We start from the raw sequence: 20,400 nt of genomic DNA on the forward strand, positions 1-20,400 counted from the left end.
CTATTTCCTGCTACCTCTAGGCAACTGGCACGTCTATATCTAGGAAAAGGAAGAGAAGGCCTCCCAGAAACCTCAAATTTCATCATCCAAAGTTCACCCCTAAGAGAATTTCAAGTAGGATTGTGTAGCCAGTATTTCTCATGATCAGGATCCACCAAATTGAAACACCTCTTGACAACTGAGAACTGGCATGAGGGGCAACATGAGGGAATGTGCTGGGTGTTAAGGAGAGACTTATGAGGGGACGGAAGGTCTACCTCAGCCCCCAAGCCCAAAGAGACCCAGGGTCTCAACACCAGGAATAACCATTAGGTTCTGGGCAGGTGCTAAGACAGAGGTATTGAGCCTCACTGTCAGGAAAAGATGTGGGCAGAAATGGTCCCTCTTCATTGCATGCACACCTTCCCCAATTACCCTACCCCAGGGACTAAGATGGGACAAGGAAGACAGGGAGGCTTGATGAGATGAAGGATCCAGGCAAGCACACACATGTTTGGTGAGGCAGGTAGCCAGTCCTCTGACCGCCTGCACAGGCTAGCTCCGCGTCCTCCTCCAGGACTGACCTGTGACGTCCAGGTGGAAGGAGACCTTCTGGCCCCCGGCCTCGCAGCTGTACTCCCCGGCATCCGCCTTGCCCGCCTGCTGCAGCACCAGCCGCCGCCCACGGCCCGTGGCCTCCACACGCACTTTCGAGCTCGGACTCAGCTTCTTGCCGTCCTTGTACCACGTCACCTCCGTCTGGGCCTGGGCCACCTCGCAGCTCAGCGTGGCGCTGCTTCCCGCCACGGCCTGCACGTCACTGCGTGCCGGCTGCTCCTTGGCAAACACCACCGAGGGCTCTGGGGACAGAGGGGGATACACAGGGTCAGAGACCCCATCTCAGTCAGGACGGCAGCCCCGGGCAGAGAAGACCTGGATGGGGAGGTGGTGGGGGGCAGTCGGGAAAGGGGATGGTGGAGCTGGAGACTTCTCCAGGCTCTGCACCAGCCCCGTGCCCTGCAGAGGTCCCCCTGCCTTTCTCAGCAACAGGGACACAATTTATGCATTCTCTCATGGGTCCCTGGGAGTACACCGTGGGGTGGGCAGTCATTGGAACAGATTTGTCCCCTGCTCATGGCATCTGCAGGTCTCGAGGCAACTGTTCCCCAACATTCCCAGATGGTGCCCCAGTCTCCATACTACATGCAGGAACCTTTCACCTGCAGTCCTGGAGATGGCTGAGGCTCGGCGTGCTTGCCGACTCTCAGGATTCTCAGCTGGTGGCCATCTGGGGGACTGCCTGCACCTCCCCGTGGCTCTCTGTGTCTGTCTGAGGAGTGAAGAAGCAAGTGCCTCCCCCTTAGGACTGGGTTCACCATTCTTGTTTTCTTCTCATTAGTGACACTATTCAAATTCCTTGCCCACTTACCAATAGGTTCTCTCTTCTCTCAATTCACATCTGGCCACTCTTTGTCAATTTAAATACCAGAGAATGACACATAGGTAGGATTTAAGGATATTCTCAATTGTGTGACCGGCATTTTCACTCTGATCCAGTTCTCCGATCGTTTTTCCTCCAATAGTGTCACAATAGCCATTTCGTCCCTTTAAGTGTAGAGCATATGTATTCTATTTAAGAAATCTTTTTACCTTAAGTCTTGAAGAAACCACATTAGCATCTGTGGATTTTGGGGTTTTATCTTTAACACTGAGGTGTCTAACCCACCTCAAGTTGACTTATGAGTGTGGTGTGAACTGCTAGTACAAAATTTTTCTGTATGGTGCAGTGGTCCACCCACCATTTTTGGAGGACAACATCCTTCCCCTAGTTCTCAATAGACAACACAGTAACAAATGGAAGATGTGGAGGGTCGGTAGGAATGGGTGATGCAAGATTCCACTTCCACAAGGACTGTTTCTGAGTTCACTATTCTGTTCCTTGGATGTGGTAACCAACCCAGCACTGGGATCCCTTATCTTGAAGACTGTAGCCTTGTAATAATTTTTGACATTGGGTAACTGTAAATGCTCCTACCATGCTCTTCTTCATGAAAATGACATACTGGCTGTATCTTGCCTTTGCAATCTGCCTGTTATTCTTCCATCAGACCACTGAAAAAACAAATTTTCTTCCATTTTGATTGTTAATAAACATCTTTTTATTTTTTTCCCCCGTTGGATTTCTATCCATCTCTTGCAACCTTTTAACTGTCTCTCAAGAATCCAGAATAATTTCCCTACACACAGCCTCCTGGCAACATTGATCAGACCTGGAATTAGAAACATGATACAACTGAGCTAGTCTAATGCTTTCACACAAATTTCGTTTTTGTTTTTTTTTTTCCAAGCACACCTTGCCAGGACTTAGACACAGAAATGTTTTTTCCATGTTAATTTTTTACACATTAATCCTATGCAAGAATCATATGCATTCTAATAGTTTATCTTTAAGGATGGTCTGAGTTAATCATCCTATTATCAGCAAATCCACTTTTAGTTTTTTGAAACCATGTCCAGCTGAACAGCAGTTTCCAGATATTTTGTATAGTGTACCAGAGAACTACAGGGCTGAGAAGATTTTCATCAGTGGTCTTACTGATTCACATGTCATATCTCTGATTTTCTTTTATCTTCCTGTATCTGATTTTCATAGAGATTACTAAGATTTAGCCACACTTCACTATTTTCAAATGGTTTTACCTTAGAATACTCACTAACATGCTCTAAAAACCACATTTAATAAAGGTGCATGGTGGGATCTGGGGAACACACACACCCACAAACCAACCTACCCTGGCATGATCACAAAATGTCAGAGGTAAGCACCTAGCGATTAACGTGGGGTGGCAGAGGACCAGGTGGACGTGGAGTACCTCTCCCTCCACGGATGCATCAGGAGTACGCCTTCAGACCCAGAAGTGCATGCAGAACACCAGCTGAGAGCAGGCAGGAGTACCTGACCACCGGAAAAGGATATACAGATCCATGCAAAACTCAGTAGGAGGAAGGAACTAGGGAAAAACATGAGTGTTAGTAGGACTGGACCTTCCCTTGGTGGGTAGGGAAACTGAAGCAGGGGTCCGATCCCCACACTGGGGCAACTGTCCAAGAGGAGAACCATTTAAGGCAGAGAGTGAAACAGCTGACCGTGGCAGCCTAAATGGAATGAGAATCAGACAGTCCTTGCTGCAGCCATACGTACCCTGGACAGGGACACAGGTCCCCTATAAGGCGCAGCAGCTGTGAGCTGGAGGGTAGGGATTGCGGAGCAATCCCAGGGCGACGGCTGCTGTTGACTGCAGAAAGACGGATTGAAGGGATGAGAGGGAGGAGATTATGGTGGGAAATCCCTGTGGAGGAAAGCCGGGCAGCCATGGAAGCAAGGTGATACTGCTGAGGCACGCATAGCGGGTGGAGCCATCACCATAGCCTCTCTCTCCTCACACACCAGCATCAGCAGCTGAGCAATAGAGAGGCTGGCCCATCAAACGTCTGACGCACCAAATTACAGAGTGGGACCCCACCCAGGGTGCCCCTTTATGTGCCTGATGTGCCCATCTACAGAGGAGGACCCCGAATGGGCAGAGCAATGGAGAAAGACGAGACAAAGAGGTCTTCTGACTGCCAGCCGCCAGAGGCTAGAAAAAGACTGATAGGGCCATAACTCTTGCATCCAACAGAGTCCACATCCCTGCACACTTGGTACCGCCTGGGTCCTCATGACCCAAGCAGCTGTGCCACCTTCATGCTCAACCCCACTGGGGCAGAACTGCCACAGGCAAAAAAAAAAAAAACAAAACAGACTTGCATCTATGCAAGGCGCAGGGCACTTCAGTCCTGTCAATTCTGCGACCCTGCAGACTGTGGCCTGGCAGGCTTCTCTGTCACGGGGGTTCTCCAGGCAAGAAAGCTGGAGTGGGTTGCCATATCCTTCTCAGTTCAGTTCAGCTGCTGAGTCGTGTTCAACTCTTTGCGACCCCATGGACTGCAGCACGCCAGGCTTCCCTGTTTATCAACAACTGCTGGAATTTGCTCAAACTCATGTCCACTGAGTCACTGATGACATCCAACTATCTCCTCTGTCGTCCCCTTCTCTTCCTGCCTTCAATATTTCCCAGCATCAGGGCTTTTTCCAATGAGTCACTACTTTGCATCAGGTGGCCAAAGTACTGGAGCTTTAGCTTCACAATCAGTCCTTCCAATGAATACTCAGGACTGATCTCCTTTAGGACTCACTGGTTGGATCTCCTTGCAGTCCAAGGGACTCTCAAGAGTCTTCTCCAACACCACACTTCAAAAGCATCAGTTCTTCAGCTTTCAGCTTTCTTTATGGCCCAATGCTCACATCCATACATGACTACTGGAAAAACTATAGCCTTGACTAGATGGACTTTTGTCAGCAAATTAATATCTCTGCTTTTTGATATGCTGTCTAGGTTTGTCACAGCTTTTCTTCCAAGGAGCAAGTGTCTTAACTTCATGATTGCAGTCACCATCTGCAGTGATTTTGGAGCCTAGAAAATAAAGTTTGGCACTGTTTCCATTGTTTCCCCGTCTATTCGCCATGAAGTGATGGGACCAGATGCCATGATCTTAATTTTTTGAATGCCAAGTTTCAAGCCAGCTTTTTCACTCTCCTCGTCACTTTCATCAAGAGGCTCTTCAGCTCCTCTTTGCTTTCTGCCATAAAGGTGGTGTCACCTGCATGTCTGAGGTTATTGATATTTCTCCCAGCAATCTTGATTCCAGCTTGTGCTTCATCCAGCCTGGCATTTCTCATGATGTACTCTGCATATAAGTTAAATAAGCAGGGTGACAATATACAGCCTTAATGTACACCTTTCCCAATTTGGAACCAGTCCATTGTTCCATGTCCAGTTCTAACTGTTGCTTCCTGACCTTCATACAGATTTCTCAGGAGGCAGGTCAGCTAGTCTGGTATTCCTATCTCTTTAAGAATGCTCCACAGTTTGTTGTGACCCACACAGTCAAAGGCTTTGGCATAGTCAACAAAGCATAAGTAGATTTTTTTTTTTTTTAAGAAGTAGATGCTTTTCTGGAATTTTCTTGCTTTTTTGATGATCCAACAGATGTTGGCAATTTGATCTCTGGTTCCTCTGCCTTTTCTAAATCCAGCTTGAACATCTGGAAGGTCACCATTCACGTACTGTTGAAAACTTCCTCAAAAGAATTTTGAGCAATACTTTGCTAGCATGTGGGATGAGTGCAATTGTGTTGTAGTTTGAACAGTCTTTGCCATTACCTTTCTTGGGATTGGAATGAAAACTGACCTTTTCCAGTCCTGTGGCCACTGCTGAGTTTTCCAAATTTGCTGGCATATTGAGTGCAGCACTTTCACAGCATCATCTTTCAGGATTTGAAATAGCTCAGCTGGAATTCCATAACCTCCCACTAGCTTTGTTCGTAGTGATGCTTCCTAAGGGCCACTTGACTTCACATTCCAGGATGTCTGACTCTAGGTGAGTGATCACACCATTGTGATTATCTGGGTCATTAGGATCTTTTTTTCATATAGCTCTTCTGTGAGTTCCTGCCACCTATTCTTAATATCTTCTGCTTCTTTTAGGTCCATACCACTTCTGTCCTTTATTGCGCCCATCTTTGCATGAAATGTTCCCTTGGTATCTCTAATTTTCTTGAAGAGATCTCTAGTTTTTCCTATTCTATTGTTTTCCTCTATTTCTTTGAACTGATCACTGAGGAAGGCTTTCTTATCTCTCCTTGCTTTTCTTTGGAACTTTTCTTCAGATGGATATATCTTTCCTTTTCTCCTTTGCCTTTAGCTTTTCTTCTCTTTCTTTAAAATTTTTTAAAAAAACATTATTCATTTTAATTGGAGGCTAATTACTTTACAATATTGTAGTGGTTTTTTCTCAGCTATTTGTAAGGCCTCCTTAGACAACCATTTTGCCTTTTTGCATTTATTTTTCTTCTAGAGCATGATATTTCCTGCTGTCCTAGCCACCAACTCCCCTGAGTACCTGGTGCTACCAGAACCCCTGCGACCCAAGCAGCTGCCCCACCTCCACACCTGGCCCTCACAGGGGCAAACCCTAGTCCTCCAGGGCAGCCTCAGGAGCAAACCACAGTGGATGACCCACGTGCAGAGGTGGAAATAAAACCATAGCTGAAACCCGGGGGCAGTGTGACTAAGGAAGAAGACCCAAAACCTTCCCACCAGCTGTACAAGCTGCAGATTAAATCCACATGATCAACTAGGCAGACTCTGTGTCTATGGAATATATAAGAGGTCACTGAGAGCTCCCACAAGAGAAATGCGCTAGTTCTGATAGCTGTGGGCATTGGAGGCGATAACTCACAAGAGTAGGAGCAGATTAGAGTCTGAGCTGCCCCCACAGCAGGTCCAGAGACCAGCCTCATATTAGAGGGCATCCTAGGGAGGTGACGAGGACTGTGACTCACAGTGAGGGAGAGAATGCTGACAGCAGAGACTCAAGAAAAACATTTATTATTCTTATATTTTGACTTGCTCTATAGTTGCTTCTGGATTTTTTTTTTTTTTCTCTTTTTCTCCCTACCTCCCCCACCCCGTTGTAGTTGCTGATTTTATTAGCACTATGAAATCTATTTAAGTTTATGAGATTTTTTTTCAATCACACTTTTTATTTCTGTTATAAACTTCTGCCTTTTGCAGAACTTTGGCCTTTTGCAGTTCTGTAGTTTTCCTTTTTTTTTTCCTCTTTAATTTAAAAAAAATTTTTTTTAACATTTTCTACATACATTTATTTTTTTGTTTGCTTTTCCTACTGTTCTTTCCCCTTGCAGTTAATCTTTAATATATATAAATCTTTCCGTGCCTCTATTTAACTTTGCATTTCTATTCTTTCTTTCTTTTCTTTTTCTCACCATATTTGTTAAGTTTGTTTTCACTGCTTTATCCCCCAGTTGGTATCTTGCTTTAGTTTTGTTTTCCAGTTTGTGCTTTAGTTAGTTTTGTTCTTAACTGGTGGATATCATTTTTGGTTTCTTTTGTTCACTGGGTCAGTCTGTTGTACTTTATTTTTGTTGGACTGTTTTGATTTTGCTTAAGGGTGTTTATGTGTGTGTGTGTTGTCCATTATCCTGATTTTGTAATTGCCGTTTGTCTGGGGTTCATCTTTGGTTTCTCCTTCTTGGGCATTTGTTCTAATCCCATTTAATGCCATAACCACCCACCTGTGGAATCTCAGTTCCTGGCCAGAGATCAAGCCCCCAGCCTTTGGAGTGCGAGTGCTGACTCCAAGACCCTAGACTACCAGAGAACCCCTAACCCTAAGGAGGATCAAGTATCGACAACTCCCACAAAGGCAACCACTTGAATACAAAACCTGACATCGCCCAGCTACCAGTAGCAGGGTGCCTCATCCAAACAACAAAAAAGACAAAAATACAAACCCAATCGTCAGTAGACAGGATGACCACCTACTCAGTCCTGCCCATCAGAGGAAGAAAAAAAAAAAACTCACTGCCTCCCACCACATGCAAGCACAAGTCACACCCTACACAAAGCTGACACAAACCACTGGACCAAACTTATGAGGGCAGAAACCAAAAGGAAGAAAGAATTCATCTTGAATTCTTTTCTCCTGGAAAAAGGAGACCTCAAACATAATAAGTTTAAAAAAATAATGAAAAGACAGAAGTACTGCGCAAACGAAGGAACAAACCAGAAACACAGAAGTCCAAATAAATGAAGAGAAAATAAGCAAACTACCTGAAAAATATTCAGAATATTGATAATAAAGATGATACAAAACCTTGAAAATAAAATGGAGAAAATGCAAGAATCAATTAACAAAGGGCTAGAAGAATTAAAGAATAAACATACAGATACAAACAACACAATTACTGAAATTAAAAATACTCTAGAAGGAATCAAGAGCAGAATATCTGAAACAGAAGAATGGATCAGCGAGCTGAAAGATAAAATGGTGGAAATAACTGCTGAAGGGCAGAATAAAGTAAAAAGCATGAAAAGAACTGAGGACAGTCTCAGAGATCTCTGGAACAATATTGAATGCACCAAAATTTGAATTACAGGGATCCCAGAAGAAGAAGAGAAAAAGAAAGGGTATAAGAAAAATTTTTAAGAGATTATAGTTGAAAATTTCCCCAACATGGAAAAGGAAATAGTCAGTCAAGTCCAAGAGGTGCAAAGAGTCCCATACAGGATAAACCCAAGGACAAACATGCCAAGACACACAGTAATCAAACTAACAAAGGTTAAACACAAAGAAAGACTATTAAAAGCAGCAAGGGAAAAGCAACAAGTAACATACAAGGGAAACCCCATACATTTAACAGCTGATCTGCCAGCAGAAACTCTGCCGGCCAGAAGGGAATGGCAGGATATACTTTAAGTACTAAAAGGGAAAAATGTACAACCACGATTACTCTGCCTGGCAAGAATTTCATTCAAAATTGATGGAGAAATCAAAAGCTTTACAGACGAGCAAAAGTTAAGAGAATTCAGTATCACTAAATCAGCTTTACAAGAAATGTTAAAGGGACTTTATAGTCAAGAAACACAAAATAAGAAAAAGATCTACAGAAACAAACCACAAACAATTAAGAAAATGGAAATAGGAACATATATATCAATAATGACTTTAAATTTAAATGGATTAAATGGTCCAACCAAAAGACACAGACTGGCTGAATGGATACAAAATCAAGACCCAAACATATGCTGTCTACAAGAAACCCACTTCATATCTAAAGACACATATAGACTGAAAGTGAGAGGATAGAAAAATATATTTCATGCACATGGGAAGCAAAAGAAAGCTGGAATAGCAATCTTCATATCAAACAAAACAGACCTTGAAATAAAGAATGTTACAAGAGATAAGGAAGCATACTACATAATGATCAAGGGATCAACCCAAGAGGAAGACGTAACAATTGTAAATACCTATGCACCCAACACAGGAGCACCTCAATGCACAAGACAAACACTCACAGACATAAAAGGAGAAATAGACAGTAACACAATAATAGCGGGAGACTTTAACACCCCACTCACACCAATGGACAGATCATCAAAAAAGAAAATTAATAAGGAAACAAGAGTCTTAATTGACCCATTAGATAAGATGGATCTCATTGATGTCTTCAGGACAGTCCATCCAAATGCAGAAGAATACACCTTCTTCTCAAGTGCACACGGAACATTCTCCAGGATAGACCACCTCCTGGTTCACAAATCAAACCTCAGGAATTTAAGAACATTGAAGTCATATCAAGCATCTTTTCTGACCACAACTCTATGAGACTAGATATCAATTATAAGAAAAAAACTGTAAAAAACACAACACATGGAGATTAAACAATATGTTTCTAAATAATGAACAGGTTACTAAAGAAACCAAAAGGGAAATTAAAAAATTCCTAGAAATAAATAACAATGAAAACACGACAACCCAAAACCTAAGGGATGCAGCAAAAGCAGTTCTAAGAGGGAAGTTTATAGCAATACAATCCTACCTCAAGAAACAAGAAAAACACTGAATAGACAACCTAACTTTACACCTAAAGCAACTGGAAAAAGAAGAATAAAAAGACTCCCAAATCAGCAGAAGGAAAGAAATCACAAAGATCAGAGCAGAAATAGATGAAAAATAAATGAAAGAAACAATAGTAAAAATTAATAAAACTAAAAGCTCATTCTTTGAGGAGATAAAATTGATAAACCTTTAGCCAGACTCATCGAGAAAAAAGAGAGAAGAAACAAATCAACAAAATTAGAAATGAAAAAGGAGAGGTTACAACAATACAGAACTACAAAGGATTATAAGAGACTATTATGAGCAACTTAATGGCAATGAAATGGATAAACTGGAAGAAATGGATAGATTCTTAGAAAAGTTAAATCTTTCAAGACTGAAGCAGGAAGAAACAGAAATAATGAACAACCCAATCCACAAGCACTGATATCAAAACTGTGATCAAAAATCCCCCAAAAACCAAAGCCCAGGAACAGATGGCTTCACAGGTGAATTCTAATCAAACACATAGAGAAGAGCTAATACCTATTCTTCTAAAACTCTTTCAAAAAATTGCAGAGGAAGGAACACTTCCAAACTCATTCTATGAGGCCACCATCACCCTGATACCAAAACCAGACAGAGAAAACTACAGGCCAATATCACTGATGAAAATAAATACAAAAATCCTCAACAAATTCTAGTTAGTAAGCAGAATTCAACAACACATTAAAAAGCTCATAACCATGATCAAGTTGGGTTTATTTCAGGGATGCAAGGATTCTTCAGTACACACAAATCAATGTGATGCATCATATTAACAAACTGAAAGATAAAAATCATATGATAATCTCAATAGATGCAGAAAAAGCTTTTGACAAAACTCAGCACCCATTTATGATTAAAGCTCTTCAAAAAATAGGCAGAGAAGGAACCTACCTCAACACAGTAAAGGCCATATATGATAAGCCTACAGCAAACATTATTCTCAATGGTGAAAAACCAAAAGCATTCCCCCTAAGATCAGGAACAAGACAAAGGTGTCCACTTTCACCACTATTATTCAACATAGTTTACAAAGTCCTAGCTACAGCAATCAGAGAAAAAAAAGAAATAAAAGGAATTCAAATTGGAAAAAAAGAAGTAAATCTGTCACTGTTTGCAGATGACATGATACTACACATAGAAAACCCTAAAGATACTGTCAGAAAATTACTAAAGCTAATCAGTGAATTTAGCAAAGTCATAGGATACAAACTCAATACACAGAAATCACTTGCATTCATATATACTAACAATGAAAAATAAGAAACAGAAATTAAGGGATCAGTCCCATTCACCATTGCAACAAAAATAATAAAATATCTAGGAATAAACCTACCTAAGGTGACAAAAGAACTGCATAGAGAAAATTATAAGACACTGATGAAAGAAATCAAAGACAACATAAACAGATGGGGAGATATTCCATGTTCCTGGGTAGACATAATCAGTATTGTGAAAATTACTATACTACAAAATGCACTCTACAGATTCAATGTGATCCCTGTCAAATTACTGATGGCATTTTTCACAGAACTAGAACAAAATATTTCACAATTCATATAGAAACACAAAAGACCCTGAATAGCCAAAGCAGTCTTGAGAAAGAAGAACGGAGCTGAAGGAATCAACCTTCCTGACTTCAGATTATATACAAAGCTACAATCATCAGGACAGTGTGGTACTGGCACAAAAACAGAAATATAGACCAATGAAACAAGACAGAAAGCCCAGAAATAAACCCATGCACCCATGGGTACCTTATTTTTGACAAAGGAAGCAAGAATATACAATGGGGCAAAGACAGTCTCTTCAATAAATGCTTCTGGGAAAACTGGACAGCTACATGTAAAAGAATGAAATTAGAACACTTTATAACACCATACACAAAGATAAACTCCAAATGGATTAAAGACCTAAATGCAAGATCAGAAACTATAAAACTCTTAGAGAAAAGCATAGGCAGAACACTCAATGACATAAATCAAAGCAAGATCTTCTATGACCCACCTCTTGGAGTAATGGAAATAAAAACAAAAGAAAACAAGTGGGGCCTAGTTAAACTTAACAGCTTTTGCTCAGCAAAGGAAACTACAAACATGGTGAAAAGACAACCCTGAGAATAGGAGAAAATAACAGCAAATGAAACAACTGACAAAGGATTAATTTCCAAAATATACAAGCAGCTCATACAACTCAATACCAGGAAAACAAACAGCCCAATCAAAAAGTGGGGAAAAGACCTAAACAGACATTTCTCCAAAGGAGACATACAGATGGCCAACAAACACATGAAAAGATGCTCAACATCGCTCATTATTAGAGAAATCAAATCAAAACTACAGTGAGATATCACCTCACACCAGTCAGAATGGCCATCATCAAAAAGTCTACAAACGATAAACTCTGAATAGGGCGTGGAGAAAAGGAAATGCTCTTGCACTGTTGGTGGGAATATAAATTGATATAGCCACTATGGAAGATGGTATGGAGATTCCTTAAAAAAAAACTAGGAATAAAAAAAATCACCACATGACCCAGCAATCCCACTCCTAGGCATATACCCCTGAGGAAACCAAAACTGAAAAAGACACATGTGCTCCAATGTTCATTACAGCACCACTTACAATTGCTAGAATATGGAAGCAACCTAGATGTCCATCGACAGATGAATGGATAAAGAAGTTGTAGTACATATACACAAGGGAATATTACTCAGCCATAGAAAGAAATGCATTTGAGTCGGTTCTAATGAGGTGGATGAACCTAGAGCCTATTATAGAGTGAAGTAAGTCGGAAAGACAAAGATAGATATCATATGCTAACGTGTATATATATATGAAATCTAGAAAGATGGTACTGATGAACCTATTTGCAGGACAGCAGTGGAGACACAGACATAGAGAACAGACTTATGGACACAAGGAGCGGGGAGGAGAGGGTGAGCTGTATGGAGAGAGTACCATGGAAACTTACATCACCGTATGTAAAATAGAGAGCCAACGGGAATCTGCTGTAAGTCTCAGGGGACTCAAACAGGGGCTCCGTATCAACCCAGAAGGGTGGGATGGGGAGGGACATGGGAGGGAGGTTCAAGATGGACGGGACACATGTATACCTATGGCTGATGCATGCTGAGGTTTGACAGAAAACAATGAAACTCTATAAAGTAATTATCTTTCAATTAAAAATTAATAATTTTTTTTTAAAAAAGGAAAAAAAAATGTGGGATGGCAGGCCATCTCTATATTGGCATGAAGATTCTCTTCCCAGAAGACTAACCTGATTTTTTAGACTGTCCTGTGCTTGAGATACGAGGCATGAGGCAGAGAGTCTTACTGACCACTACGAAAATGCAATGAAATAAAGACTGCTTTGCCAGTCAGAGGCTGCGAGGGCAGTAAATCCTCATTAGCAACGCCGACTGATGTGGCAGCTGTGACTTTTTCCTTTCCATTTCTAAATTCATCAGTGTAACATGGACAGGAATACTGACATGGAACATAGAGTCTGTTAGAAGACAAAGGCAACACCATCTTTGATCTAAGATCATCCAAAGTAGCATAAGCGACTTCCATCAATCATCCTGTTTCTTCCCTTTGCAAGGAAGTGACAATAAAACATGTCTATTTTTTTTCTATCTATGGCCAACTGGAGCTCCTATATCCAGGAAAAGGGAGGAAGAGCCTCCCAGAAACCTCAAATTTTGTAATTCAAAGTTCACTTCTGAGAGAAGGCCAATGAGGATTGTGTGGCGAACCTTTCCCCTGATCCAAGATCCCTCAAACTGACACACCACTGGTCAAATGGGACCAGCATGAGGGGCTGGATGAGGGCATGTGCTAGCTCCCAGAAAAGACAGATGATGGGAGGAAAGTAAGTTATCTCCAGGCCGACCTCAGCCCCCAGGCATCAGTGAAAGGCAGGGTCTCGACAGCATGAACAGGAGAAAGGTTCTGGGCAGGTGCCAATACACTGAGAGTGAGCCTCACTGCCTGGACACAGGTGGACAGAAATGGTCCCTCCTCTTTGCAAGCACACCCTCCCTTTACATGCTCCCCCAGCCAAAGGGGGGACCAAGTGGGACAAGGAACACAGGGAGGCTTGAGAGATGGAGGATCCAGGCAAGCACACACATGTTTGGTGAGGCAGGTAGCCAGTACTCTGACCGCCTGCACAGGCTAGCTCCGCGTCCTCCTCCAGGACTGACCTGTGACGTCCAGGTGGAAGGAGACCTTCTGGCCCCCGGCCTCGCAGCTGTACTCCCCGGCATCTGCCTTGCCCGCCTGCTGCAGCACCAGCCGCCGCCCACGGCCCGTGGCCTCCACACGCACTTTCGAGCTCGAACTCAGCTTCTTGCCGTCCTTGTACCACGTCACCTCCGTCTGGGCCTGGGCCACCTCGCAGCTCAGCATGGCGCTGCTTCCCGCCACGGCCTGCACATCGCTGCGTGCCGGCTGCTCCTTGGCAAACACCACCGAGGGCTCTGGGGACACAGAGGGGGAGACACGGGGTCAGAGACCCCATCTCAGTCAGGACGGCAGCCCCGGGGCAGAGAAGACCTGGATGGGGAAGTGGGGGGCTGTGTAGGAGGATGGTGGAGCTGGAGACTTCTCCAGGCTCTGCACCAGCCCTGCGCCCTGCAGAGGTCCCCCTGCCTTTCTTAGCATGTGACACAATTTACACTTTCTCCCACAGGTCCCTAGGAGCAGGTCCCGGGTGGGAGGCCCTGAGAACAGACTTGTTCTCTGTTCATGACATCTGCAGGTCTCGAGGCAACTGTTCCCCAACATTCCCAGATGGTGCCCCAGTCTTCCCCATACTACATGCAGGAACCTTTCACCTGCAGTCCTGGAGATGGCTGAGGCTCGGCACGCTTGCCGACTCTCAGGATTCTCAGCTGGTGGCAATCTGGGGGACTGTCTGCACCCCCCGTGGCTATCTGTGTCTTTGTCTGAGGAGTGAAAAAGCAAGCGCCTCCCCCTTAGGACTGGGTTTGCCATTACTGTTTTCTTCTTCCTGGTGACTAGGGTCAAATCTTTTGCCCACTTGCCAATAGCAGGCGCTCTCTTGGGTTGATTCAAAGCTGGCCAATTTTTATACATTTACGTGCCAGAGAATGACAAACAGGTAACTTTTAAGCATATTCCCAACCGTGTGACTCATATATTCACTCTCTGATCCAGTCCTCTGTTAAGTCAAAGTTTTTCCTTCCGATAGTGTGACAATGTCCATTTCTTCCCTTTGAGTTTAGAGCATTTGTCTTCTACTTAAGAAATCTTTCCTTACCCTAAGTCTTTGAAGAGACCATGTTATTATCTCAGGTTTTTTCTTTTGGTTTTACTCTTTACTCTGAGGTTTCCAACCCACCCTGAGCTGACTTCTGTGTGTGGTGTGAATTGTTAGTGCAACTTAAGTGTTCTGTGTGGGTCAGTGATCCAACCACTATTTCTTTCTGCAACATCCTCCCTTGACTTCTTGAACAGACAAGAGAATAACAATCGAAAGGGGTTGGGCGAGGGGGGGATGGTGGTGCCGGGAAGTCATTTATGAACTGCTTCTGAACTGAGTTTTCTGTTCCTCCAGTGTGGTAACCATCCCCACACTGGGACCCCTTGTCTTGAGAACTGCAGCCTTATGATAATTCTTGACATCACGTCCCAGTAAAGACTCTCATTCTGATTTTCTACAAGAAAAGAACACATTGGCTGTACCTTACCTTGAAATCTGCCTGTTTCTCTTTCATCTGACCCACCCCCCAAAAAACTGGTTTCGATTTTGATTGTTAATAAACATCTTTGATTTCTTTCCCTTGAATTTCTATCCATCTACTCAACCTCTGACTGCCTCTCAAGAATCTTGAATAATGTCTCACACACAGACCCTTAGCAACTTTCTTCAGGCCTGGGAATTAGAAACACGATACCATTGTGCTAGTCTAACTCTTCCATACAAGTTTAACTTTCCAAGTGGTCCCCCTGACAGGACTCAGATGTAGAAATAATTTCTGCATACTGATTTTTTACACACTTATCTTACTCAAGAAACAGATGCAATCTAATCATTTATCTCTGGGATTGTCTGAGTTGATCATTACATTATCACCAAATCCCATCTTTAGTTTTTCAAAACTCTGCCAATGATTTTATTCTCCTCTTTACTGAACTCAGTGAGTGAACTCTTACTGAGCACTTTGCCAATGACTTTATTCTCTTCCTTACTGAACTCAGTGGGTAGAGTGGACTGAGTGTGCCGACCTTCACATCAAAGACTTCCAGGTATACCATAAGTGGGATGTTCTTGTACTTTTTGCCAGAATGCAGTAACATTAAAAAGAAGATATCTTTTATCTAGTTTACTAAGAATTTTATGACACAAACTGATGCTCAATTTTATCAAGCATTTTGTCTCAGTGTAAGACATGCAAGTTTAATCAACCATTTGATTCTGTGCTCACAGAGATGATCTTTTTGCATTCAATCTAATGTCAAGCTTTCTATCAACGTTGTCAACATCAATACAACATGCAATCCTGAACTACGACTTTCACCACTGATCTCTACCCCTGGATACACTGCTGAATTCACTTGGTTAACATTTAATTCATAATTGTGATACTCTCGGTAAACTGGTCTGGTATTTCATCCTCCCGTTGTCTCTCCAGAGTGATTTCAGTACCAATGTTATGTTCTGTACATGAAGACAGTTATGGAGGGTATCTCATTCTTCTCTCTCTCTAGGACCATCTCCAAGCATGGAATTACAATTTCCTGAATATTTTATACAGTTGACCAGAGAACTACGAGGCTGATAAGCCTTTCATTATTTGTCCTCTTGATTACAAGTACAAGTCATCCAATTCTTTGAGTTTTCCCTATCTTTGCAGGCAGTCTGATTTTCATGTATTTTACGAGGTTTTGGACACATTTTACAATTTTTCAAAGGTTTTTACCTTAAAGTACTCTTCAATGCGCTTCAAAAATCACATGCTACAAAGATGCATGGTGGAGTCTGGGGTATATACACACCCACGCATCCTGCTACACTGGCACGGTCTCAAACTCTTAGGGGTTGCCACCTAGGAGTCAATGTGGCATGGAAGCCCACCCCTATTCTGCATGAAGACTTTCTTCCCAGAAGAAGAATAACCTGATTTCTTAGACTGCCTGATATTTCAGCCATGAGAAAGAGACACTCACTGACCACTAGGAGAATGCAAGGAAATAAAGGCTGCTTTGCCCGTCAGAGGCTTGCAGGGCAGTAGCTTCTTCTTAACAATCCACACAAATGAGGTAGAAATGACTTTCTCCTTTCCATTCCTAAATTCGTCATGTAATGCCAAGAGGAATGCTGACCTGAAACATCCAACCTTCTTCAAAACAAAGGAAAATCATATTTTATCTAAGAAGATTACCTCTCTACCATCATCATTTGTTTCCTCCTTTCACAAGTCAGTGACAACAAAAAGCAGCCTATTTCTTGGGACCTACCAGCAACCAGACCCTCTCTACAGAGGAAAAGGAATGAAGAGCATCCCAGAAACCTCGAATTTCACCATCCAACGTTTACCCCTAAGAGAATTCCAAATAGGACTGTGTGGCCGATGTTTTCCTTAATCCAGCATCGACCAAAGTGAAATACCCCTGGCCAGCTGAGAGCACCATGAGGTTATATAGATAAGGGTGAGCACTAGTTGTCAGGCAAGACATATGATGGGAGGAAAGTCAATTACACCCCAGGCCTACCTCAGCCCCTAACATCAGGGAGAGCCTGGGTCCTAACACCAGGAGCAACGGGAAGGTTCTGGGCGGGTGCTAAGACAACAGTGTGACTGAGCCTCACTGCCAGGAAACAGATGCACACTAACAGAGCCTCTTCTTTCCACGAGAACCTCCCCATCCAGCCTTCCTGGAGCCAGTGGGTACAAGATGGGACACAGATGACTGGAAGGTGTGAAGTCCTAAAGCTTACAGGTGATACACAAGTCTGGTGAGGCTGGAAGCCAGTCCCCTCATCCTCTGCACACAGGTTAGCTCGGCGTCCTCCTCCAGGACTGACCTGTGACGTCCAGGTGGAAGGAGACCTTCTGGCCCCCGGCCTCGCAGCTGTACTCCCCGGCATCCGCCTTGCCCGCCTGCTGCAGCACCAGCCGCCGGGTGCAGCCCGTGGCCTCCACACGCACTTTCGAGCTCGGACTCAGCTTCTTGCCGTCCTTGTACCATGTCACCTCCGTCTGGGCCTGGGCCACCTCGCAGCTCAGCGTGGCGCTGGTTCCCGCCACGGCCTGCACGTCACTGCGTGCCGGCTGCTCCTTGGCAAACACCACCGAGGGCTCTGGGGACACAGAGGGGGATACAGAAGGTCAGAGACCCCACCTCAGTCAGGACGGCAGAGAAGACCTGGATGGGGAGTTAGTTTTGGGTGCGATATGAAGGAGTAACAGAGCTTAGAGACTTGTCCAGGCTCTACACCAGCGCTGTCCTCTGCCGAGGTCACCCAAACTCTCTCAGTAACCAGTGACAATTTATGAATTCTCCTCTCGGTCCATCCATGAGAGCTGCTGCAGGATGGGATGGCCACTGGAACAGACTTGTTCCCTGCTCATGGTACCTGGCATGTGCTCCCCAACCTTCCCAGATGGTGCCAGTCCTTTCCATAACTTCATCCTTGGAACTTTTCACCTGCAGTCCATTTATATGTCTGAGGCTGGCACCTCTGCCTGCTCTTATCATTGCCAACTGGTAGCAACCTGGAGAGAGTGCTTACACCTCCCTATGGCTTTCTCTGTCATTGTCTGAGGAATGAAGCAGCAAGCACCTTTTCCCCTGAGCACTGGGGTCACCATTATTGTTTTTTCTTCCTGGTGACACTATTCAGATCTTTTGCCCACTTACTAGTAGGATGGGAACTGTGGGGTCATGATGGGAGCGTTCCTCGATGCAGCCCCATCTTCCCCACAGAAACGTGCATGCTCTCATCGCAGTGACCAGGACTCACTGAGGCTCCACTCTTGCCCACTCTCACGCTGGTCATCTGGTGGGAATGCGTGTGCCTCCTCTGGCATTCTTTTGCATTTTTCTCATGACACGGAGGAAAGAACCCTTTGTGATATTTTTGCTCACTGGTATTTGCTCTTCTGCATCATCGCTGTTCAAAGATTTTGCCCTGTTTTCAATAGCATCTTCTGTCATTTTGAGGACATTTTTATATATTTAAATGCAAGGCACTGACAAGTATATATGTTCTAAATGTCTTCCACGTCTGTGTGGTTTGCCCTTTAGTCACTCATGCTAACTTCTGATGAAAAGTATTTCACATTTGTTTCATTATGGCTAGTACACTTGTATTCTAAGAAATTATTTTTTATCTTAAAGCAATTTATGTCTATGATTTTCCCTTTTATTCTGTGGTCTGTAACCCAACAGGAGTTGACTGTGTGTGGTATGACTTACTGGTCTAATCTCTTCTCTATAGGTTAAATGGTCCAAGTATCATTTATGAAAACTATGTTGCCTCTATGCCTTCTACCATTCCATAATTTTTAAAAAGGAGAAGGGAAATGTGGTCATTTAGGTCTGTGCCTGAAATCACTCTTGAGATGCTTTGGCTTGTGTGTCTATCTTTGCAACAAGACACTATTATATTCATTACTATAGCTTTATAGTAGTCTTGATATTTGGTAATATCACCAAATATTTGCTCTTCTTCACGAGTGCATTGACTCTACATGGTCTTTGCAATTTACTTGTCAATTTTCAAAGTCCCCTCTAAACAAACTTTTTTGGATTTTAATTTGTATTGAACATTTTTTATTCTTCCGTAGATTTTCACCAAACTATTTAGAATTTCTTGACTGTCTCTCAAAAAAATTCCAATAATCCTCCCCACCACAGAGCCTCTCAGAACTTATTAGATTTGTAATTAAAAAATGATGGCTTTGATGCTATTTTAACTCTTAAAATTTCATTTTCAACACGTTTGTTGCTACTATTAGACAGAGAAGTTTGTTTTCTTCATACTAACTTTTTCCACAGTAATCATTCTTAACTATCCTATTGTCTCATAACTTATCCTTGGGTAAATCATATTATCTGTGAATTCCACTTTTGTTTATTCACACTTTTATATTATTTTATTTTTCCCTAACTGTGCTGTAAAATGTTGGATAAAAGCATTAACAGTGGGTTTCCTTGTCTGGTTCTCTATCTCATAAGCAAAGCTTTCAAACTTTCACTTTTTTGTGTGCAATCAGCTGGATTGCCTGCAGAGTCATTGATCAAATTAAGAAAGAATTGTTTTATTTATAATTTGTTAAGAATTTTATGGCAAAAATTGATGCAAACTTCATTAAACATTTTTTCTCTATTTATAATGCCGAATCTCATCCTTTACTCTGCATGTCATGAACAGAATGTTTTGCTAACATTTCTAGTATTTCAACAATCTTGCACTTCTGGACTATGACTTTCATCACAGTGTATCACCAGTTATCCTCTTAATATATTGTTAAACTTATTCTGATCATGTTTTCTTTCAGATGTTGGCCTTGCTCTCCATAATAGATTGATGATAATTTCAATCCTCACCCCTTTCCTTGTCAGATATTGGTATCAGTGTTACACAATCTACATGGAACAAAGCAGAGACTGTATCTCATTCTTCTATTCTCCAGAATAACCTCCATGAACAGGGTTCTCCTTTTTAAAGTAGCTCATGTAATTTACCAGTGGCACTACAGGGATTAAACATTCCTCTGTGGGAAGATTTTTCACTGTGATTCCAATTATGTAAAAGGTTCTAAGATTATCTGAGTTGTCCAGTGTTTCTGTGTCCCTTGGTATATAATTTTCTAAGAACCTGATTAACTCGTCGA

General features: G+C 42.8%; 1 protein-coding gene across 1 annotated transcript in view; it reads right to left on the minus strand.

The window, feature by feature from the left end:
• OBSCN (obscurin, cytoskeletal calmodulin and titin-interacting RhoGEF) overlaps positions 1 to 20,400 on the minus strand; it is a 235,604-nt gene that overhangs the window by 145,123 nt on the left and 70,081 nt on the right. The window contains exons 14-16 of the mRNA XM_061149525.1: positions 17,586 to 17,861; positions 13,738 to 14,013; positions 564 to 839 (exon numbers count right to left, since the gene is read on the minus strand). Coding sequence (XP_061005508.1) covers positions 564 to 839; positions 13,738 to 14,013; positions 17,586 to 17,861 — 828 coding nt within the window. The remainder of the gene's footprint in view (positions 1 to 563; positions 840 to 13,737; positions 14,014 to 17,585; positions 17,862 to 20,400) is intronic.

Source organism: Dama dama, chromosome 9, assembly GCF_033118175.1.
Source record: "Dama dama isolate Ldn47 chromosome 9, ASM3311817v1, whole genome shotgun sequence".
Taxonomy (NCBI): Eukaryota; Metazoa; Chordata; class Mammalia; order Artiodactyla; family Cervidae; genus Dama; species Dama dama.